This window comes from Lithobates pipiens, unplaced genomic scaffold (assembly GCF_037356315.1).
Source record: "Lithobates pipiens isolate NorthernLeopardFrog02 unplaced genomic scaffold, aLitPip1_a1.2 Scaffold_27, whole genome shotgun sequence".
NCBI lineage: Eukaryota > Metazoa > Chordata > Amphibia > Anura > Ranidae > Lithobates > Lithobates pipiens.
The window spans coordinates 77,523,277-77,547,411 of NW_027507788.1; the positions used below are offsets into that span (position 1 = coordinate 77,523,277).

General features: G+C 44.6%; 1 protein-coding gene across 5 annotated transcripts in view; it reads left to right on the plus strand.

Moving 5' to 3' along the window:
* The window catches only part of MED25 (mediator complex subunit 25), a 474,735-nt gene that overhangs the window by 263,696 nt on the left and 186,904 nt on the right, over positions 1 to 24,135 (plus strand). Inside the window, exons 16-17 of one of the 5 annotated variants that reach the window (XM_077457094.1) lie at positions 365 to 458; positions 658 to 869. The exons of the other annotated variants lie outside the window; for them this stretch is intronic. Of the exons in view, the coding sequence (XP_077313220.1) occupies positions 365 to 458; positions 658 to 695 (132 nt within the window). The 3' untranslated portion in view covers positions 696 to 869. Of the gene's footprint in view, positions 1 to 364; positions 459 to 657; positions 870 to 24,135 lie in introns of those variants that run through there. 5 annotated transcript variants of the gene reach the window in all.

Sequence of the window (24,135 nt, forward strand, 5' to 3'; positions counted from 1 at the left end):
AAAAGACGCCGCGACGAAGACAGAAGATCTCCGCGGAGGAGGAAGAGGAAGATTAGGATAAAGTGCCTAGCAACAGGCATTTCTGGTAAGTAAAAAAAAAAATTTTTTTCATTTTATTTTTTTTAGATTTTTTTGTCATTTTTAACATTTTTTGGTTTTCAGGGTGGCCCTCCACTTTAAAGTCACCTTCATTTGATTGAATTGACATTCTTCTATTCAGCGCCCCTGCCTCAAACTTGTTTTTATAAATTGGGTAGGTAGTGAGGCCATGTTGGCCCATTTTTCTTGGAACAGATATTGGCCCTTTGAGCCAAGTGTCTCCATGCTAATGTAATGTTTTGATTTTTCTCTTTTATCTGTATAGGCCGCTGTTTGCCCCCTGCAGCCACACTACGGCGGTGTTGGGTTACCAGCCTTTGAGTGGACTTTGTTCTCGTCATACCGCAGGGTATTTCGGGGTAGGTGCCGCAGTTTATGGGATCATGAGGGATTTGTTTCATCTATGGGTGAAGTGGGAACTTGAGACTAGATCTGTATGATTTGGGTCACTTCATAACACCATGCAGCATGCTCTGATCTAACTTTATTTATACTGGTGTGCAATATGTTTTGATAATAAGCTATGTTTCTTCATTGTTTATGCTCTCTGTTCTATAGAGCTTTTCTTCAACTATCGGTCTGTCCTATTCCCCTGAGGAAGCCAATGGTTTGGCGAAACATGTAGGGAAGACTTGACCCGAAATTGCATTAAAGGCCTTGTACCAATCTGGCCCTTTATTGGTTGTGTACTGCTCCCTAGAATCTTATTGTTTTTATTGTCCTAAATTTGTATATATTTATGATGTAATAAAATAAACAATTTTTCTTAATATCTGTATGTGAATTGCTTGGGTACCGCAATAATCCCTTCTTTCTGATCTCCCATTTTTTTTTTACTTATTTAATGGGATGAGGTGCCTTATCCAAAAATTTATCCTACTGCCACTTTTTTCAACTTCGTGACACAGGCATTTCCTATTTGACACATTTACTATTTGCATCAGGCTGAGCACTGATAGCAACAGCAGTGGCTGAACTATTGCTCAAGCAGGGGATGCGATTTCTTCTGATAGTACCTCTACTTTTGTGCATCGGTCTAAGGTCAGAAGGGTGGTTGAAACAAGGGCTAAAAGGGTCTCCCTCAAGCTCTGGAGTGAGCACCGGGGCCATGAAATGTTTGCAACTGTTTTCAACGCTGCAGCCCTTGTTTGTTACCAAAAAGGTATTTTTTCCTGGAAAAAAAGTTATCGGCTTTAATCGCATCCCTTCCATTACCCAGGACCCTCAAACTGCGGAATTAGGAGCAGGAGAAGATGAATTCCCTCAGGGGACCGTAGTGAGGCTAATGACTCCTCTTCTGAGGTGTCAAATGCGGGTGGATCAGCTTTCACAATCTGTAAGATTGATAGTGCAATTTCTTGCTAAATGGCTGCTCCACATTTATGTACCCTTAACTGAGTTGTTTGAGTTCACTAAAGCCTCCTCAAGCTGTGCATACATTTCCTGTCTATTCATTGCTGGAAAAGCTTTTTTATATCTTAGTGGATCACCCAGATAAGCATTTTTTTCCCTCCTTAAAAGTTTTTGAACACTTTATCCTATGGTGGAGAAAATTCACAAAAAGTTGTGGTATACCAGTAATTAATTCTGCTATATCCTCTGGGAATAAGAGTTTGACTTGTCCGGCAGACAATGCTCAAATGCTTAGGGATCCAACGGATAAAAAGTTTGAATGCCTATTATTTAAAAAACAAAAACGGGGCGTGGCTTGGAGATGGCGGAGTAGGGGAGACACACGCTCATAGAAGCTCCTACCCTCCACCCGGTCTCCCAGCGTTGATGCTACGGTCACAGCGTATCTAGCCCCTGCCCCCCCCCCCCTCTAAACAGCACGGTATAGAATTAGAAGCAGTGCTTACCCTGGGATGAAGAAGAAGGGGCTCAAAAACCGGGGGGAAATTGCCAGAGATAGAGCGCTTTTTTTCCCCCCATACAAGAGCAGCGGTGTCCAGGAAACAACCAGCGGGACCACGTGACTTAGCAGTAGGCGGAGACAAGCCGAGTAAGTGTATGCACGAGTTATCTGGAGGGGAGACAGGCGAGATGCAGGAGCGAAGACAGTCTACTCCCCAGTTCCAAGTGGGTAGGACCCGGGGGTTGCAAAGAGGATGTGGTGGAGGAGAATGGTAACCCCCAGGAACACAAAGGAAGTGCACGGCTATCTATGGGAGATCCAGAATTAAGAGCACTCTTCCAAGCGCTCCCTACACGTGCAGATATTGAGACAATGGTGACCCGGTTTGAGGACACATTCCGACGGGAGATGAAGTTAGTTCAAACTGAAGTGCAGCATTTATCAGACGCCTAAGAGAGGAAGATCAACGGGCATCCTTAGAGAAGCGGGTTCAACAGCTGGAGTAGGTACAGACTGTACAAGTTTCACATGTTTCTAGTATGCAGTTGCAAATAGAGGAAATGGAGGACCGCAGTCGCCATCAGAATCTTAGATTCTTAGATTCAGGGGGATACCTGAGACAGTGGGACGGGACGCACTGCAGTCTATGGTACAAGCTATTTGTCAACAACTGGTAACTTCTGCTCCACGCCCAGGACTGGGAGCTTGAGAGAATCCATAGAGCCCTAGGGCCCCCGTCAGTGAATGTAAACAGACCAAGAGATGTTATATGCCGATTCTATCGTTTTGCCCAGAAAGAGTTAATAAGCCGTAAAGCGTGGTAAGCAGGAGATATAGAGTATGACGGAGTAAGGGTGAAAGTACTTCCAGACTTATCCCGTGCTACTCTGCAGCGAAGGGCAATGATGCGCCCACTCTTGGACAGAATTAAATTATCAGGGGGGGCCTATAAATGGGGGTACCCAATAGCGCTGATTGTAAAAAAAATTCAATGACTTTCACTTTGCGACACCCGGCAGAGCTCCCAGAACTGTTTTCCTTTCTAGGAATAGAAGCTTTTGAGATACCGAACTGGCTTCAATCAATAACAGGACCCCTGAAAAACAAGGACTTCTCTAGGGGGAATGGACTTAAACCCCCAGAGAAGAGGGGAAATTAGATAGTAATCTCAGTAGTTGATAGAGGGCTAGGGGGTGAGATCCCCTTCTAGACCCTCCCTCTAGATGAAAAAAGTATTTCCCTTTGTTTCTTATTTTAACCCCCTCCTTAAGTAGGTGTGCCCTACACTTTTTTCTTTTTTGTGGAACCCCCCCTCACCCCCCATTGGAACTGGTAGAAGCTTTTAGAGGGAGAAGAAGGGAAGGAAGATGGTAAAGGGGCATGGAAAGATAATGGTTGGGCCCCCCCCCCCCTTTTTATTTTTATTTTATTTTTTTCACGGAAGTGTAGGGGATACTTTGTGGGAGCTGTGGTTTTGGATTTGGTTTTAGGGGGTAATTTATTTATTTATTTTTATTTTTTTAACAAGTTTAGAGAGTTTAACTTTTTTTCTCTCCTTTTTTTTTTTTTTTTGGTGTAGAGGTAAAAAAGGAAAGAGAAGTTTGGCAGGGGTGCCAAAAAATAGGGCAATATAGGCACTATGGAGTGGGGCTCTCTTTTCTAAGGGGGGGGGGGAGACTTAGACTGAAGGGGATATAAAAGTTCACAAAAAATATAAAAGAGAATATACTGAATATAATAGATGAAATCAAATGTAAAAGACAAAAAAAAGGCGGGTGGGATCTATAACATTGACAAGGTAATAAAGAATGGTGTACAGACCCCATTGAAAACTAGAGAAGTAGGGAGCTGTGGCCCCTTTCTTCCCTAATTTGCCCCCAAAGACCCCATTCTTAATAAACTGGAACAAGGAGTAGGTTGATTGAAGAGAAACATCTATTAGGAGAGTTCCACCATTTCGCGGGAGGGAACTAAATTCCTTTCCTTTTTACATTTTTTTTTCTTTTCTCTAATAATGGAGACTTGGGAAGTCATTCACTTTATTGACAATTATACTGACACTGGAATAGGGACGGGATACGGGCAAGGGCACATATATGGCATTTAATATTGGGAAATAACACCGTCACTCAGTAAGTTATGAGGTATATAGTGGGTAAGAGAAATAGCTGGAGGAGGGGTGATGGGGAGGGGGTGGGGGGGTCGGAGGAGTGAACTAGAAGAAAGAGGTGATGGGGGGGAGGGGGGTAAGGGTACACTATTTCACAACTTCGCTTTGTGGTTGGGTTTGGTTGGCTCGCGCAATGTGGTGGATCTGAGCAGTTGAACAGAAATGGTGGGAGTTATAGGAGACAAGAGGAATGAAGTCAAGGAAGGGGATGTAGTAAATATGTAGTAAATATTTAGAAAACGGAAGATCTGGCTGGAGAAGGGGCTGAAAGGGGAGGGGAGAGGAGGTGGGGGGGGGGGGGGGGTGGAAACGGAAGTCAATGGAAGAGTAAATATAGAAGGGACAAGGGAAAGGATAAGAGGGTACAAGAGGATAAAAAGGGGTCTGGGAATAAGAATAAGGAAATAATTAAGAGAATAGAGGGGGGAGGAGGAGGAAAGATGAAGAAAGGAGAGGAGGGGGCAGTGACAGTAATTATTGGGAATTATTTTCTCCTTTGAAATAAAATGCGCTGTGTAAGTAGAAGGATGGGAAAAAGGTTGAGAAAGGGTGAGACTGGTGGGAGGTTATAGGAGTGGAGCACTCTGGCCGATTCAAGTCAATCCCCTAATTAGGTCTGCACCCATGTGAACCGTACAATTGGAGGTTCAGGGTTGGGTGCCTCTCTTAGGGGTTGATAGGATAGGGGGTGGGTTAGGGTTGGGTTAGAAAAGAACTGGGTTTTTATTTTTTGGGGTCTATAATTTTTTTTTTTTTTTGTCTCGCTCTGACTTCCTACCTCCCCCTGAAGATGGAGGGGATAAGGGTAACCTCCATAAATGCAAAAGGATTGAATATACCGGAGAAACGGAAGATGCTCCTTAATGAATTGAAACGATCCTGTACGGACATGGCTTTTATACAAGAAACACACTTTAAAAGGAGTGGTCTCCTGTATCTTCAGAATAGATTCTTTCCCTGTGTATACCATGCACATAATCAAATATCGAACTCTAAGGGAGTGTCCATTTTAATTTCTAACCGGGTACCCTGGGCTCTCATGGATATGCGGGTGGATGTGGATGGACGCTTTCTCTTTTTAAAAGGACAAATTGGGGGTGCAAAGGTCACACTGGCTACTGTGTATGCGCCAAATACGCACCAATATATTTTCATAAGCAAAACTCTGACCAAATTAATAGAATTTGCAAAAGGGAAAATGATCTTAGGCGGAGATTTTAATATACCATTAGACCCCAAGGAAGATACGTCATCGGGAGTCTCGTCATCCCCCAGGGGTATCAGAGGGAAGAGTGCGGAAGTTGCAAGAGATGCAACTAGTGGATGTATGGAGGTTGTTACATGTAGGAGAAAGAGATTATACGTTTTTCTCCAATCCGCATCAACTCTACTCCCGCATTGATCTCTTTTTGATACCACACTACTTACTGCCGTCAGTGCATAAAGTGGAGATAGGAAACATAACTTGGTCAGATCATGCACCAGTGACACTACAGATATCCCTGTCGTGCTCGGCCCCCTCCACGGGGTGGCAATGGCGTTTAAATGAAAGTTTGTTGCAGGTCCCTGAAATACGAGAGGATGTAGGAAAAGAAACGGAAGCGTACTTTCAGATAAACGACACTCCGGGGAGTGACCCGGGCATGATATGGGAGGCACACAAGGCAGTAATGAGAGGAGTGTTGATCAAACATGGCTCTCTATTAAAAAAAAAAGCGCGAGAAGAGCAGATGGTAAAATTGGTAGAAGAAATTCAGAAGTTGGAGGTTCTCCATAAGAGTGTACAGACTACATCCATAGGAAATTGGTTGGCATACTTGAGGAGACAGTTGACCGATCTCCTCCGATGTAAAGCGAAAGCAGCAATCCAGTTTGGTAGGAAAGTAACGTATGAATTAGGAGACAAATGTAGCAAAGTATTAGCAGGGAAGCTTAAAGAAAAGGGGAAGACGGTTTATGTCCCTCATATTAAGGGAGAAAATGGACTTCTCATTTCCCTGCCTAAAGATATAGCTAAGACATTCGGAGAATACTACTCTTCTCTATACAACTTGTTACCATCTCCGGTACCCCGGGCTAAAATGGAAGAATACCTCTCCGCAGCACGCCTGAGTAGGCTTTCTTCCTTGGAGCGTAGAAGATTGGAAGCCCCTATAAATGATAGAGGAATTAAGTGCAGTGATAAAAACAGTTAAACAGGGGAAAGCGCCGGGACCGGATGGATTTACAATCCAATACTATAAGAATTTTCTCCCAACCCTAGGTACCTATATGTTAAAGGCCTTTAACGCAATTGGTCAAGCGGTTGCCCTTCCTCTGGATGCACTTAGAGCACACATCTTAGTAATACCAAAAGAAGGGAAAGACCCCGCGGAATGTGGGAGTTATCGTCCAATCTCATTGTTAAATATCGATCTAAAGCTCTTTACCAAACTGTTGGCATCTCGCCTCCAGCCATTATTAAACCAGCTGATACATCGAGATCAAGTAGGGTTTATCCCTACTCGGGAGGCGAGAGACAACGCGGTTAAGGTACTCAACCTTGTCCACTATGCTAACCAAACAAGAACCCCCTCTATCTTTTTAAGTACTGACGCAGAAAAAGCGTTTGATAGGGTTAATTGGGGTTTTATGTTTGAAGTATTGAGGCATATGGGGTTGGGAGAGCACATGATAAAATGGATATCTGGAGTATACTCCTCCCCTCAGGCTCTGGTTAAAGTCAACGGGGTACTCTCAGAGCCGATCAAAATTTCAAATGGAACGCGGCAGGGTTGCCCACTTTCTCCTATGCTATTTGCCCTCTCAATAGAACCATTACTGAATAAAATTAGGCTAAATCCAGATATTAGAGGTCTGCAAATAGGGGACAGGAACTATAAAATCTCTGCGTATGCAGATGATTTGCTGTTCTCATTGGCTAGTCCACACGTCTCATTGCCAAATTTAATGAAGGAAGTGGCAGAATATGGAGCATTAGCAAATTTTAAAATCGACTATGCAAAGTAAGAGGCAATGGGGGTAGCTTTACCCCTGGAGAAACAACAAATTCTACAACCTAATTTTAACTTTAAATGGGTAGGGACGGCTTTAAAGTATCTGGGCACACATCCCAGTAAAGATAGAGGAGACATTTAAGATTAATTTTCCCCCCGTTGCTTAAGGCAGTTAGAACTTTATTAGAGAAATGGCAACATGGACTGCATTCATGGTTTGGCCGCTGCAATTCCATTAAAATGAGTATCCTGCCAAAATTTCTGTACTTACTACAGGCCCTACCGATAGAGATTCCATCTGCCTTTTTTCGCAAAGTAGACACGGTCTTTACTAAATTTATCTGGTCAAGTAAGCGACCAAGGATCAGTAGAAGTCGGATGACTATGTCAAAAAGAGATGGAGGCTTAGCAGTTCCAGATCTACTTAAATATTATAAGGCAGTTCATATTGGTAAGATCATTGATTGGTGTAGGCATACAGAATTTAAACTGTGGACGGAACTAGAACAAGAAATGAGTACAGTACCCCTACGAAGAGCGATTTGGTGTTACACAGTACTACCGGAGTCTTTGAAAAAGCACCCCCTTATAGGCCCAACATTGCGAATAGGGCTTAGAATGAGTCAGAATCCTAAATTTTCATCAACACAATCCCCACTATTTCCGATACTGGGTAACCCTAGTTTTGGACCAGGGATGGAGAGTAAGGCCTTTGGGAGACTTCGGGGAAAAAGGTTACACTCAGGCATCACACTTTTTGCAATCTGATTCCTGGCCTACAGTGACCTTATTGACTCAACAGGGGGATTGATTTGAAATAAATTTTTGGCAGGCAATGCAGCTTCGGCACTTTTTTGAGTCACTGGGACCAGCGACAAATTATAAACGAGATCTGACAAGATGTGAATTATATTGCGAAGAGAAGGAACCTCTTTCCCGAACGATATCAAAGATATATACAATGCTCACTGCCCCCCCAGATAATTATGAGATGCCAGGTTTTGCAAAGTGGGAAAGGGACCTAGATAGGATATTCTCACCAGATCAACGCTGGAGGATGATATACCTCTCGCTAAACTCATCAGTCTGTACCGGAACTCAGGAACTAAATTATAAGCTGTTGACGAGGTGATATTATACCCCATCGAAGCTCCAGAGGTTTTCCCCTGGAGCTTCAGATCAATGTTGGAGATGCAACAGGGGACGGGGGACTTTATACCATATTTTTTGGACCTGTCCCAGGATCAGACAGTATTGGAGGGAAGTGCAAAAGATTGTGCAAAAATTTACCGAATACTGGATGACGCGGCTTTTTTTCTGTTGCACCTCTCACATATCTCAATACGAAAATATAAGAACTCGGTATTGTGTCATATGGTTAACGAAGCTAAGGCATGTATTGCCTGATCTTGGAAAGACCCTAAGTCACCCACGATAGCAATGTGGTTAAATAAGGTTAGAAAGGTGGGGGCTATAGAAGATTTAGTATACTCGGCCCAGGATAGGAATGAGCAATGTGTCAAGGTCTGGACAGTTTGGAATGCTTTTGTCTCTTCAGAAGAAGGAAGGAGACTGATGGGGAACAAGGAAGGATAAGGAACCCACTATGTTGTGGGATTCAATAACAAAATAATAATATGGAGGTCCCTGACTCCCCACCCCCTTGGGAGTGGGTGATGGAAAGGGGGAGGGGTGGTAGAGTGTAGAGGAAACTAATGTTTTGATTTTTTTTTGATTTTTTTGGGGGGGGTGGGGGATCGGGGGAAAATATTAAAATAAAAGGAGGAAAGTGCATAACCTAATAATAGTGGAGATAATTAGGATAGAGTTCTCAGCTACTAAAAATGGTAATATGGAATCTCTGTTGAGAGCAAGACGGGCTGGGAACTGTTAAATGTATGTATGTGAATATGTATGTGTATGTAACATTGTGACCTCCTTGAGTATAAATAAAGAATATAAAAAAAAACAAAAAAAAACGTTTTTTTCTCTGGCAGATTAAGTGTCTCAGCCTGCACTGATAGTAATTGGTTAATCGTTGAGAGACCAGTTTAAACAGGTGTTCAAGGTTATCCTGCTCCGCAGGCTCAGGATCTGGCAAGCTACTAGCAGCTTTGTTTGCAATAGTTGCTATGAGAGATACTATCCTTCAGGCCTTGCACTCTTCACTAAGCACCATGCAAGAAGCTCCTGGCTAGTCTTCCTTTTGCGGTAGCTATTTGGGGATGATAATACATCCAAAGAATTTCTAGTGGAAAAGCACCCCTTTGCCATTTAAGAAAAGGAGTAAATGTATTTTCATTTTAAAAACTTCAGGCAGTCACGACGGCCTCCGCTGTCAAATTCAGAAGGTAATCTCAGGGTCAACTCCAGGGACAAAATAGATCTTGAGGGAGGAAACCTACAAAATACTGAAGCCTCCTCATGAGGAGGCCCCTCCGCTTGCTCGAATATGGGGAATTCTTCTGCAGTTCTCAAGGATCTGGCTCCAAGGTACAAACTGGAGTTCTGAGAGTTCCCGTCTCCTCATTTTCTCAATCAAATGTTACTAAGGATCCAGAGAAAAAGAGGTCTTTCAAGCATTGGACCATCTTTTGGCAAAACGTGATCATGGTGGTCCCCATGTAAAAGGGGGTTTGGGTTTGGTTCAAACCTTTTGGACATTCTGGATCTCAAAAATATAAATTCAATTCCTGAATATAACCACTTTTTTCACATGGAGTCAATCCAATCAGTTATGTCCATCCTACAAGGAGGAAAACTCATGGCATCAATCGACATCAAAGATGCATACCTCCATGTGCCTTTTTCCTCGCTCACTAATATCTATTTTTCAAGGTGGAAAATCTTTATTTTCAGTGTGTAGCTTTGCTCTTCAGTCTAGCTACTGCACCTTGAGTTTTTACAGAGTTTCTGGCCCCTCTTTAGGGATTAAGGGCTCCTCTTTAGGGATTAAGGGCCTTAGGTATAACATAAGTAGGTGAGGTTGAAAGACACAAGTCCATCACATCCAACCTATGTGTCAGTATTACATTGTATATCCCTGTATGTTGCTTATCTAATAGTTTCTTGAAACTATCAATGCCCCTTGCTGAGACCACCGCCTGTGGAAGGGAATTACACATCCTTTCCGCTCTTACAGTAAAGAACTCTCTACATAGTTTAAGGTTAAACCTCTTTACTTCTAATTTTAATGAGTGGCCACGAGTCTTGTTAAACTCCCTTTTGCAAAAAAGTTTTATCCCTATTGTGGGGTCATGGATGGCTCGGTACGTCCATGCAGATTAGCGCTTGTGTACATTGTATAGGCGTCTGAACATTTTCAACATACGATTCCATATCTTTTACTGCTTATACATTGCAGTGAAGTGTATGACCGGGCCAAATTGTTGTGTTTTCAGAATGTATTGTTTACTCTGTACAACTTGCACTAAAACTCAATAAACAAATAAAAAAAAAAAAATCAAGATGAATTCTTCTATTCAGCTCTGCATGAGGTTGTTGGGAAAGATGGTGGCTTCAATCAAGGCTGTTCCTTATGCTTAGTTTCATGCTAGACTGCTGCAAAACAGCATCCTATCAGCTTGGAATAGGATACTAGATTTCCAATGTGTTTAACTCCAAAGCCTAGGGCCACATCACCCTGAAAGTGCCTGATCTCGTTGGATCTTAGAGGCTAAGCCGAGTCAGGCCTGGTTAGTGCCTGGATGGGAGATTGCCTGGAGATACCAAGCGCTGTAGGCTAGGTGTGCCGAAACCTCAGTTTATGGTTAACCACTTGCTTACTGGGCACTTAAACCCCCCTCCTATCCAGACCAATTTTCAGCTTTCAGTGCTGTCGCACTTTGACAATTGCATGGTCATACAACACTGTACCCAAATGACATTTTTATAATTTTTTCCCCCAAATAGAGCTTTCTTTTGGTGGTATTTGATCACACCTGCGATTTTTTTTTGATTTTTTTTTTGTCAAAAAAAAATGTAAAAAGACCGAATTTAAAAAAAATTGTTCTAAAATGTTAAAACGGGTAATTTTTGTCCATCATTGATGTACGCTGATGAGGTGGCAGTGATGGGCACTGAATGGTGTGGCAGTGATCGGCAGCACTGGTGGGCATTGATAGGTGGCACTTGTGGGCACTTTCAGGTTCAATTTATGAGGCATAATTGCCTCTTCGTTTCTGGACCGTTGTCCCTTTAAGCTGAGCTGGTGATCAGCTTTTTTTTTCTCCTCCGCTGTCAGCGTGAGGAGAAAAAAAAAGGATCGCTGAACTTTTGTTTTGATCATGTGATCAGCTGTCATTGGCTGACAGCTGATCACATGGTAAGGGGCCGGGACCCTTACCCGAGTCTCATATGATGGCCTCCTGGGATTTCACATCCGCGCTGTAACCATCATTCAGCCATAGCGCGGATGTCGGATGGTTAATAACCAAAAATCTGCAAAGGGGAAAATCCTTTCTTCAGTTACCTGGGAAGTGGTAACAACATATGCCAACCTTTTCAGGGTTGGGGAGCAGTCCTGGAAGAGGCAACTGTGCAAGAGATGTGGCCCAGATCAGAAATGGCCTTGCTCATTAACATTCTAGAAATTCAGGCAGAGCACTTGGTCCTGAGGGTCTGAATATTCAGTTTACAGAATTGTCCTGCCAGGATTCAATCTGACAATGCCACAGCAATGGCCTATATTAATCACCAAGGGGGCACAAGAAGTTGTGTGGCCCAGAGAAAGGTGAATCATATCCTATCTTGGGCAGAAAACAATGTACTTTGGCTATTGGCAGTCTTCATTCTAGGAATAGAAAATTGTCAGGTGGACTACTTGAGTTGCCAGCAGTTGTTCCTGGGAGAATAGTTCCTTCACCCTGATATCTTCATGTCAATATGTCAAAGATGGGGGTCCCAGACGTAGATCTGTTTGCGTCCAGGTTTAACAAAGAAATCAACACCTTTGCGCCAAGAACGAAGAATCCGCTAGCATGCGGAACAGATGCTTTGTTATTCCTGTGGAATTGGTTCTCACTGATTTATGCATTCCCTCCTATTCTGCCTGCGTCTACCACTCAAGGATCAAGCAGGAAGGGAAGTTGGTGATTCTTGAGGCCCCCAGCATGGCCCAAGAGAATAGGATTTTTATAACAGCTTACCTGTAAAATCTTTTTCTTGGAGTACATCATAGGACACAGAGCCTTAAGTATTAGTGGGTTACAACTACCTTCAGGTGTTGACACTGGCACACCCAATACAGGAAGTTGACTCCCCTTTATAACCCCTCCTCCTTCCAGGAGTACCTCAGTTTTTGTATCCAAGAAATATAAACCCCATAAAATAAGAGGGGCGGGACCTCTGTGTCCTATGATGTAGTCCAAGAAAATAATTTTACAGGTAAGCTGTTATAAAAATCCTATTTTCTTGTACATCATAGGACACAGAGACTTAAGTATTTACTTAGTGGGACGTCCCATAGCAATGCTACTTGAGGGAAGGGAGACACAGCCCGTAGGGCACCCCCAAACCTTGAGGATTTATATTGCTGCCTGCAACACTCTGCACCCAAAGGCGATAGCCTCATTCCTGCTTACATCCACTTGGTAAAATTTTGTGAATGTATAAACCAAAGACCAAGTTACGGCCTTGCAGATCTGAGCAAAGGAGGCCTGGTGACGCACTGCCCAAGATGCACCAACAGCTCTGGTAGAATGCGCCTTAACTTGAATAGGGGCAATCTTACCCCTTAAATCATAAGTTTGAAATATAACTTGCCGAATCCACTTAGCAACAGTGGATTTTGACGCTGCCTGTCCTTTTTTTAGGACCTTCTGGCAGAATAAATAAGACATCAGTCTTACAAATTCTTTAAATAGATTTTCACTGCTCTCGCTACATCAAGACAATGTAGTGATTTTTCTTCCCTGGAACATGGTTTAGGGAAAAACAATGGCAGGACAATATCTTCATTCAGATGAAAGCTTGAAACCACTTTTGGAAAAAAGTCTGGACAAGGGCGTAACACCACTCTGTCGTCATGAATAATCAAGTATGGCTCTTTACAAGAAAGAGCAGCCAATTCTGAAACCCTTCTTGCTGAGGATATAGCAACCAAAAATATCAGCTTTCTAGTCAGAAGGACTAAGGGAACATGCTGTAATGGTTCAAAAGGCGATTTTTGTAACACTGACAAAAATAAATTCAATTCCTAAGGGGTTAAAAGTGATTTAATTGGCAGAATAATCCGCATCACCCCTTGCATAAAACCCCAGACTAAAGAATGCGTAGCAAGCGGTCTTTGAAATAAAACCGATAAGGCTGAGACTTGGCCCTTAATAGTACTTGGGGCCAACTTCATCTCTACGCCCCCTTTGTAGAAAGGCAAGGATTCTGCCTATAATACATCTCTGAGGGTGCCAACCCTTGGATTCACACCAGGAAACGTAAGCTTTCCAAACTCTATAATTTACAGCTATGGAAACTGGTTTCCTTGCATTGATTAAAGTTGAGATAACAGACCTGGAAAGCCCACACTTCTTCAGAATGTGGGTTTCAATAGCCAAACCATTAAATTTAGCATTCGTAAAGTGGGATGAAATATCGGCCCCTGCGATAGCGGGTCTGGCCTTAGTGGGAGAGGCCAAGGACCCTCCACTGCCATCTTTATGATCTCTGTGTATCATGACCTTCTGGGCCATGGGTTGGTGCTACCAGAATTACCAGCTTTCTTTGCAGCTTGATCCTGCAAAGAAGTCGAAGCAGCAACTGAATCAGGGGGGAAAAGTGTAGATCATTGAAAACTGATCCCACGAAGTTACCAGCACATCTGTTCCGTATGCGAGTGGATCCCTTGTTCTGGACACAGTTGACCAACTTCATGTTGAATCTGGACCCTAGAAGATCTATGTCCAGAGTCCCCCATCTTTTGCAAACAGCCCGAAACACTTTGGGGTGAAGAGACCATTCACCTGGGAATGACTGCTGGTGACGTAGATAGTCCGCCTGCCAATTTTCTATGGCCGGAATGAAAACTGCTGATAGGGAATGGGATATTCCTTTCTGCCTGAAGTAACTGATCAATTCAATCTATTATTATTATCAGTTATGTATTACTTTGTCTAGTCCCTATAGTTTAGCTATCAATATCTATACGCCAAGCACATGCTATCGTTAATATCACAATACTATCACCATTGGCTATGAAATCAATACACGGTCTAAGATCAATTAAATCTCATTTATTTCCCAAGGAAATAAGAAAATGTGCATCAAATATCAATAGAAGTTACAATAATACATAGCATACAATCAAAGTACAATATAAGCCTTATACTTATCGACCCTCGTGACTGGATCTCCTGATGGAATAGAGAGCGAACTCATTGTTGCAACCCTTTTTGTTAAACATACCTCAGCCATACCACACCCTACTGCCAGTCCCATTTGCTTGGACCAATCAGTGTTCACATGACAGCCCTCCTAAAATTACTGACTGTCCTGCCATACTTGGCTTCTGTGGCCAGTATTGCAGTCGATGTGCCCTGGGCCGTCTTCGTCATCAATCTCTTTGAAGCTTTGTGCATACCAGGTGGGCTGAAGATGACTCCTTTGCTATGCAGATTCTACCACATTCCTCTACACATTCTAAACATGTGGGACTGCAAACATCAATATGGCTGAGTTCAGTTGTACCAACAGATGTGTAGAACTTTAGATATATAACGTTACTTCTTGTTCACTTCCAACACTGCCCAAGTTAAGATATGTTTCAGCTCTCTCTGAGCTGAGAGACTCTTGGTGCCCCCTTGGTGATTGCTATAGGCCACAGCCGTGGCATTGTCAGATTGAATCCTGACTGGACAATTCTTTAACCTGGAGGTCCAGGTTTTCAGAGCCAGATACACTGCCTGAATCTCTAGGATGTTGACAGTTTTGACCACTGTCCCTGGACAGTTGTCTCCTCTAGTACCGCTCCCCAGCCTGAGAGGCTGGCATCTGTCGTTACTACTTTCCACCTCAACCTGGCTTGAGATGGGGAGTATTTTTGTGAATAGCCATGGTGCTGTGGCCAGCCCGAAGGGTAAGGCAGTAAACTGAAAGTGCTGCTGTTTCACTTCAAATCGCAGAAACCTTTGGTGAACGGGAAATATAGGGACATGCAGATATGCATCCCTGATGTCGATGGACGCCAGAAGTTCTGCGCCTTGTAGGCTGGAGACCACTGATCTGATCGACTCCATTCGAAATGAGTGAATTTTTAGGAACCGATATAGATTTTTTAGATCCTGAATGGGCCTGACAGCTCCATTCGGTTTTGGTACCGTAAACAAGTTTGAATAGAAACCTAAACCTTGTTCTTCTGTGGGGATCTGTATGATTACCCCTTGAGTCAATTATCGGTCTAATGCTTTTAACAGGTATTATCTTTTCCCTAGATCCTTGGGAACTTTTGATCTCAGAAAGTGAGATGGGGAAACTCCCAAAACTCTAGTTTGTATCCTAGAGTCACTGTGGAGAGAGCCCATCTGTCCTGAGTTTCCCTCTGCCAGACTTCTGTGAAATGCAGAATTCTTCCCCCCACCTTGGTGAGGGGAGACGCCTCTTCATGAAGAAGTCTTAGTATTCTGCTTGCGGCTCCAGGTCTTCCTTTGAGCCTGTGCCTGACGCTTCGATTTTCCTCTGGAATCTGATGGTAGAAGCTGTCGCCACTACCTAGTGGCGGATGCGCTTGACGTAGGAGAGAGTCCGTTTATACTTTCTTTTGACTGGCAAAAGACTACTTTTTCCACTGGAAATTGTCTGGATGTATTTATTCAAATCATCGCCAAATAGTAGCTTCCCATGAAATGGGAAACGAGACAGTAGGTTTTTGCAGGGTGCAAATGTGTACTAGCACAAGTGCAAGGCGAGAAGCCTGGTGAATAGAATCCTTTATAGCATCTATGGAAAAACATAATGCTTTTTGTAAATCGGCCAACTCACTGGCCTGTTGTGCAGGGAGCTCGTTAAGGGCCTCTGTGAACTGGTCTTTTAAGGACTAACAGATGCCTATAGCTCTAATTGCAGGCTGAGCAACAGTACCTGCTAAAGAAAAAGTGGATTTTAACAGGAATTCCAACTTTTTATCTGTTGGATCCTTTAGCGTTTGTGCATTGTCCACTGGACAAGTTAAACTTTTATTCACACTGGAAATCGCAGCGTCTACTGCTGGAACTTTCCATTTTTTTGGTGAATTTTTTCTTCATAGGATAGAGAACTGAGAATCTCTTTGAAGGGAGAAAATGCTTATCCAGATGATCCCATTCGCTATAAATAAGCTTCTCTAGTAATGTGTGGACTAGAAATGCATGCACTGTTTGTGAAGGTTTCAAGGAACCCAAAGAAGAAACCAGACTTTCTGCTGACTCTGTTAGGGGTAGCATGAAAGTGGAGCGACCCACGTCCGTAAGGATTTTTACCTCAGATTGTGAAGCTGAAACGTCAACTGTTTCCTCCGCAGAGTAGTAAGGATAAGCTCCAGCGTGTTCGGACACTCCACGTGCAGAGCCCGACAGGAAGTCAACGCATCGCTGCGCTATTCACAGGCATTGAGACATTTCCCGATGCGCAGCTGCAGAGATCAGGCAATGTCTCACTGCCTTTGATTAGCGCAGCACCGCGCCGACTTCCTGGCGGGCTCTGCACTTGGAGTGTGCGAACACACTGACACTCATCCTTGCCTCATCCTGTCCCCACTGTTCCCTTGGTAAGGGGTTTGGAGTGAGAGAGAGGGATCTATCACGCTTCTTATCCCCCTTAATGGAGGATGCGATTAAAGCCGCTAATCTTCCTTCTAAGCCCTGCAGGGCAGAGGAAAATGCATCTTCAGTCACGTATAGAGGGGCTGAAGTGTGAGAAGCAGTTGCACCACCAATTGCTTCCAATGACTTACCCTGGCTTGCCAAGTCGGTCATCTCCGGAGAGGATGACAATGTGGAGGCATGTCTGGAGTTCCCAGCACCTGGAGGTGGTTTTGGTGCCTTAGTAGTAAGCCTTGAAGCCATAGTGCATAGCACAAAAAGCAAAGGTACTCTAAGAACTGTTCTATTTCTTTGAACAATAGTAGGAAAAACAGTGGTAGCATAGAATGATCTAATGCTAAACAATTTTTTTTCCTGTACTGCAAATGCCTGTGTAAACCCCTCACGTGCACCAGCACTTCTGTGTCCTGTGGCAGCCTTGCTTCAGCTGCTCTGATAGACACGGTTTCCCAGAGTATCAGCTTTAAACTTTTTCAGGTGTGAGTCTGGTTGTTTATGCGCCACGCCCTTTCCTGTGCTTTGGAAAGAGTCACCTCAGAGGGGTAGCGGGGGAGGGAGGAGGGGATTTACACAGCCGTTTTATCAGCTTCTCAGATTTACGCTTGTTTAAACATAACATGTATCCCTATCTACTCAGTTTCCCCATTTAGGGGGAGAGGAGACCCCCCCCCCCCCCAGCTGCTGAGACACGCTGTATTAGCACAGATTTAAACAGGGTCTATACACTATTACTCCCTCTAGAGGAGTTTTTAAGGCATTTTATAATATATATGAAAGAAAAGTCAAAGTTGCTATGCTTTCCTCTTAACATTTCCTCATTACAGGATACTGCTGTAAACAGACAGATCCAAACTTCACCCATCACGGCAGGCAGTGTGGTTAAACCTTCAAAGACTGGGGCCCTTTTAATAGGTGTTCCACTCCTTTTGGACCATGTATAGCACCCCTTAAGACAACTTTAGGTAATGTAGCAAGCCCAAAAAGAGTCCTGGTTCCTAGGGTCCAACCCTCAAAGAGAAGCGCTACAGGCAAAACCTTGTTCTTCTATTCGAGGCCCGGGTACCCTCCTGGAGCCGCAGGGGCGGGAGGAATCCGGTTGTGGAGGTTTTTAAATGCAGCATGGATCCCTCCTGGAGCTCCGCAGAGCACATCTTCACTTGTGCCAGCACCTTTAGACACTGGCGAAAAAAATCAGGTACTCCTGGAAGGAGGGGGTTATATAGGGGAGTCAACTTCCTGTAGTGGGTGTGTCAGTGTCGACATCTGAAGGTAGCTATAACCCACTAAGTAAATACTTAACTACTTTTCACCCGGCCAATGTACATATACGGCCGTTGGGAGCTCTCTACTTCTGAGTGGACGTTCCCGAACGTCCATCAGAAGTAGGGGGATCGCGCGCGCGCTCTTGGATCGGCAGGAGGGCTCTGTGATCGGCCCTCCTGATCACATGACGGCCGTGTCCAATCACGGCCATCGTGTGATGTAAACAAACAGCCGGTTGCTAGGCAATCGGCTCCTCCTCTCCTCACACGGAAGTCATCGCTGAGGAGAGGAGAGCAGATCGCTGCAGCCGGCTGATGATCAGTGAGTATGAGCGTTTTTTTACAGCTTTTTACTCACTGATCACCAGTCTAGTGTAAAACACACAACACACCACACAGTATAAACACAATGTCCGCACACATGTCCCCAAATAATAAAAACACATGTCCCTAATAATAAAAACATGACCCCCACATATGTCCCACTAAAATCACATGTCCCAATGATTATCTGCACACATATGTCCATGATCATTTGCGTACATATGTCCGTGATCACACAAACCAATTATTATACACAACCACATTTTTTTTACCAAAGACATGTAGCAGAATACATTTTGGCTTAAATTTATGACAAAATTCGATTTTAATGGATTTCTTTTAACCACTACAATACAGGTCACTTTCGCCCCCTTCCTTCCCAGCCCAATTTTCAGCTTTCATCGTTCTCACAATTTCAATGACAATTGCGCGGTCATGCTATGCTGTACCCAAATTAAATTGTTATTTTGTTTGCACAAATAGAGCTTTATTTTGGTGTTATTTATTAACGACTCCGTTTTTTATTTTTTGTGATACAAGCGAAAAAAGAGCGTAATGTTGGAAAAAAAACAATATTTTCTTCTTTCTATTTTAAAAGAAATCCAATAAAATCTAGTTTTAAGCCAAAATGTATTCTGCTACATGTCTTTGGTAAAAAAAAAAATTGGTTAAGTGTATAATAATTCGTTTGTGTGATCACGGACATATGTACGCAAATAATCATGTACATATGTGTACAGATAATCATTGGGACATGTGATTTTAGTGGGACATATGTGGGGGACATGTGTTTTTATTATTTGGGGACATGTATGTTTTGGGGACATTGTGTTTATACTGTGTGGTGTGTTGTGTGTTTACACTAGGCTGGGGATCAGTGAGTAAAAATCTGTAAAAAAACAGCTCATACTCACTGATCATCAGCCGGCTGCAGCGATCTGCTCTCCTCTCCTCAGCGATGACTTATGTGTGAGGAGAGGAGGAGCCGATTGCCTAGCAACCGGCTGTTTGTTTACATTACATGACGGGCGTGATTGGACACGGCCGTCATGTGATCAGGAGGGCCAATCACAGAGCCCTCCTGCCGATCTGAGATGCGCCATGTCCAAGTGACACAAGCGCATTGGGATCGCGCCCCGCGCACGCGATCCCCCTCCTTCTGAAGGACGTTCAGGAACGTCCACTCAGAAGTAGAGAGCTCCCACCCAGCCGTATATGTACATTGGCCAGGTGGGAAGTGGTTAAAATAGAAGAAAATATTGTTTTTTTTTCAAAATTTACGCTCTTTTTTCGCTTATATCACAAAAAATAAAAAACGGAGTCATTAATAAATAAACACCAAAGTAAAGCTCTTTTTGTGCAAACAAATTGATAACAATTTAATTTGGGTACAGCGTAGCATGACCGCGTAATTGTCATTGAAATTGTGAGAACGCTGAAATCTGAAAATTGGGCTGGGAAGGAAGGGGGCGAAAGTGCCCTGTATTGTAGTGGTTAAGGCACTGTGTCCTATGATGTACGATAAAGAAATCTTGATATGCAGAGATCTTAAAAATGGCGGTAGGGGACCCATGGACGCTACCGCCAGGGCCGGACCTTCTCTCGTAAGGTCCGGTATTCCATCCTACTTTGCAAACGCTAAATATAATGGTTTAGCTATTGAGACCCACATTCTGGAGAAGCGTGGGCTGTCAAGTTCAGTAGTTTCTACTTTGGTTAATGCTAGGAAGCCAGCTTCCAGAGTCATATATTATAGAGTCTGGAAAGCATATGTCTCCTGGTATGAATCCAGGGGTTGGCACCCCAGGAAATATATCATAGGTAGAATCCTTGAATCCTAGAATCCCATTTCTACAGATGGGATTAGAAATAAAGTCAGTCTTGAGTACTATCCAGGATCAAGTTTCGGCTTTATCTGTATTTTTTCAGCGACCACTTGCTTCACACTCTTTGGTTCGCACCTTTATACAGGGGGTAAAACGGCTTAAAACCTCCGGATAAATCACCACTGAACACTTGGGACTTGAATATAGTCCTGTCGGCATTACATAAACAGCCTTTTGAGCCGATACAACATATTCCCTTGATCCTTTTTGACAAGGAAACTAGTTTTGCTGGTAGCCATATCTTCTGCAAGAACGGTGTCAGAGTTGGCTTCTCTTTCTTGTAAAGAGCCATATTTAATTATTCACAAAGATAAGGTTGTATTGTGTCCTCGTCCTCATCTTCTACCTAGGGTAGCTTCAGGTTTTCATTTAAACCAGGATATTGTTCTACCTTAATTTTTTTCCCAGAACCCCGTTCTGCGGAAGAAAAGTCACTACATTCTCTGTGTGGTGAGAACAGTCAAAATCTATTTAAGAACGACTGTTCAGATTCGAAAAAACTGATGTTTGTGTTGCCTTAAGGTCCTAAAAGAGGACAGGCAGCATCGAAATCTACTATTTCTAAATTAATTCGATTGTTCAAGCTTATGGTTTTAGGAGGAAAATTCCACCTTTTCATATTAAAGCACACCCCACTAGGGCTGTTAGTGCTTCGTGGGAGTGCATCACTAAGCTTCCATAGTTAAAATCTGATCAGATTTTATCAGGTGAATGTAAAAAGACATGAGGGTATCGCCTTTGGGCGTAGTGTGCTGCAGGCAGCAGTATAACTCTTCTAGTCTTGTGTTGCCCTAGTTCTGTCTCCCTCCCCTCAGTTGGCATTGCTATGGGACATCCCACATAGTAACTACTATGGCTCTGTGTTATGTGATGTATGATAAGAAAATAGGATTTCTCTTTCGTTCATTGATGGACACAGCTCCAGTAATCTTGATCGTATGGTTATTGCGCCACCTTCAGGAGAGGACTAGGCAAAACATGTAATACATGTGAAAAAACAGAACTTTACAGTTCCGCCCAGGGGGTGGTCCCTCTGGTAATAACCCCTCAGCCTGCTTCCTGCAGCTCAGTTTTTTTCTGCCTAGGGAAGAAGGACCTAGGCTCCCTGCGGGACCATCGGTCCCGGGATTTTTGCTGAATGTTTGCCTTTTGCACAAGATTTTAAGATCCTGTGATCTGCTATCAACAGCCGGCTGGGTGACAGACTGGATAATCTAGATCCTTGTTGTCTCCCCAGTCTGGCCATCGAGCGTGTGCAGACCCTAGCTATGCGCAGGGTCAGCCACGACATGCCCCTCAGGCTCCAGGGGTTGCCGGTGAGCGCAACTCTCTGGGGCACACATATGACCGGACTACTGATGTCCTTGTCACAGTGTGCTGTGGCCAGCAGCCACCCCATACTGCTCGGGAGTGGGTCTGTGATGGGATGTCCCCAGCTCGTCCAGATGGTAAGTACAGCTCTTCCTGCCTCAGTGGGATTGAGCAGCTGGGCATTCCCTGGGAGGTCGATTAGGGGGTCCCTCTCCTCCCTCTCTTCTCTGCCCTGTCCCTACCCCCCCCCCCCCCCGGGGGGATGCTGCATGACGGGCTGCTGAGCGGTGTGTACCTGAGCCAGGGGTCCTCCAGGGGGCTCTGACCTTAGACTGGGGGCTGCGCTCGGTGTCTGGAGGTCTGCATGTGCTGATCGCCTTAGTGCTGTTCTGCCGCCATTATCTGTTCATTCACTGTACAGTTGTTTGTCGGACATTTTTTGTGTGCCTTAGTGGAAAGCAGTGTCGACAGCCATTTTCTTTGTGACTATGTCCCTTATACAGGGTGGCCGGCGGCCATTTTGTTGTAGCCCAGCCCGGGTTTTATCCTCAGCGCTGATCCCTGCTGCTCAGAACGGCTCTTTTTTTTTTTTTGCTCAGGACACCTGGGAGCTGATACTGGATGCAGAAACCTGTAACTGAACGGTGCAGCACTCGATTGGGGTGGTGAGTCCTGCGGTGAGGACCCCTCAGTCTGCAGCAGCTAGGAGTGTGGGATTGTGCACCTGTTCTAAGTCCCCAAGGGTGGTCGACAGGGTGGGTCAGCATGGCTTCAGAAACTGGCGTTTCTTCCTCAGAACTCCCTGCAATTGCAACCGGCTCGTCTGCAAACAGTGCAGTGCCTTTGGGCGCTTTGTCGGCGGTCCTTGAAATGTTCTTTGCCAGAGTGCAGGTGCAAAGGAGGTAAAAAGCGGACCTCCGGGGAGAGCTCTGACGCAGACTCGGGCCCCGCTAAGACTGGCAGCCCCTGCTCTGTTTCAGATGATGCTGGCCAGGACTGATCGGACAGTGAGGATGAGTCCCCGTCCGGGTCCGCAAAAGACAAAGCGCTAGTTGGAGCACTTATCACAGCTGTGCGTGATGCCCTAAAATTCAGGATACAGCAGGTTCCACTTCTGAAATAGTGGTCCTTTTTGGTCCCGTAAGCCAGCCCGTACATCTAAGGTGTTTTCGTATCTGACTTATTTCGATAAGTTCATATACAAGGAATGGGGAAGCCCGCAACGGACCTTCTCGGTCCCTAAGAATGGCGGTGCTCTATCCCTTTGAGAAGAGCCCTCTTAAACAAAAATGGTTGGCTCTTCCGGTCGTGGACCCCCCAGTATCTAGGTTAAATAAAGTAACCACAATCCCGGTAGAGGGGACTCCTGCATTTAAGAACCCTACTGACAGGAAGGCCGAGGCAGTGGCCCGTTCGTTGTTTACGGATGTGGGGTCAGCATTACGACCAGTATTGGCCACAGCATTTGTGTCGCAGACACGTACTGAATGGGCAAATCTTTTGCACCGTGAATTGGAGAAGTAGCAGGCTACTCCTGTCTGTGTGGAACTAGCAGACCAGTTAGTGCACGGCTTAAGTACGTTTGTGACACGGTCCTTTGCTCTCCAGGGCTTCGGTGTCAGCAGTGGTGCTGCGGCGCCTGATTTGGCTAAAATGCTGGTCTGCGGACCAGGCATCTAAAAACGCCTTGACAGATCTACCCTTCCTTGGTGAGTGGCTCTTTAGAGCCTCGTTGGATGACATTAGGAATGTCACAGGTGGGAAGAGTACCTTGCTCCCACAGGCCAGGAAGACTAAGGAGCCACGCCATAGGCAAGGGCCCTCATTTTCCGCTCAAAATAGGCTTTTTTTTTGTCCATCCGGGTCTTCGGCTAAATGCTTCCAGTCCGACAGGTCGACCTCTGAGGGACAAAAGCGTCCCTGGAACCGCAAGCCTAATAAACCTGCAAGCCTAAGTGCTACCGCACAAAGGTTTGCCCCCATCCGTCTCTCGGGTGGGGGTCGCCTTCGGGAGTTTGCAGCCCGGTGGGCCTCTCGGCTGTCCGACCAATGCAAACTGATTTTCTCTGGCTCCAAGATAGTTTCTCTCTTGGCCACCAAACAGATTCTTCCCTTCCAGCATACCCTTACTCCAGGCTCGCTGGGAGGTCCTATTGGGGGCAGTAAAGGGACCTGCTAAGCCGCGGGGTGATAGTGCCTGTTCCGGAATCGGAAAGGTTTCAGGGGTTCTACTCCAATCTGTTGGCCCCAAAAAGGAAGGGGTACGTCCAATCTTGGACTTGAAAGCCCTCAATTGCTTTGTAAAAGTACAGAGGTTCAGAATGGAATACGTTCGCTCAGTGGTCGCTGCACTCCATCAAGGGGACTCCCTGGTGTCTTTGAACATCCAGGATGCATACCTGCACATACTCATATGCCTCAGGCATCAGAGGTTTCTGTGATTT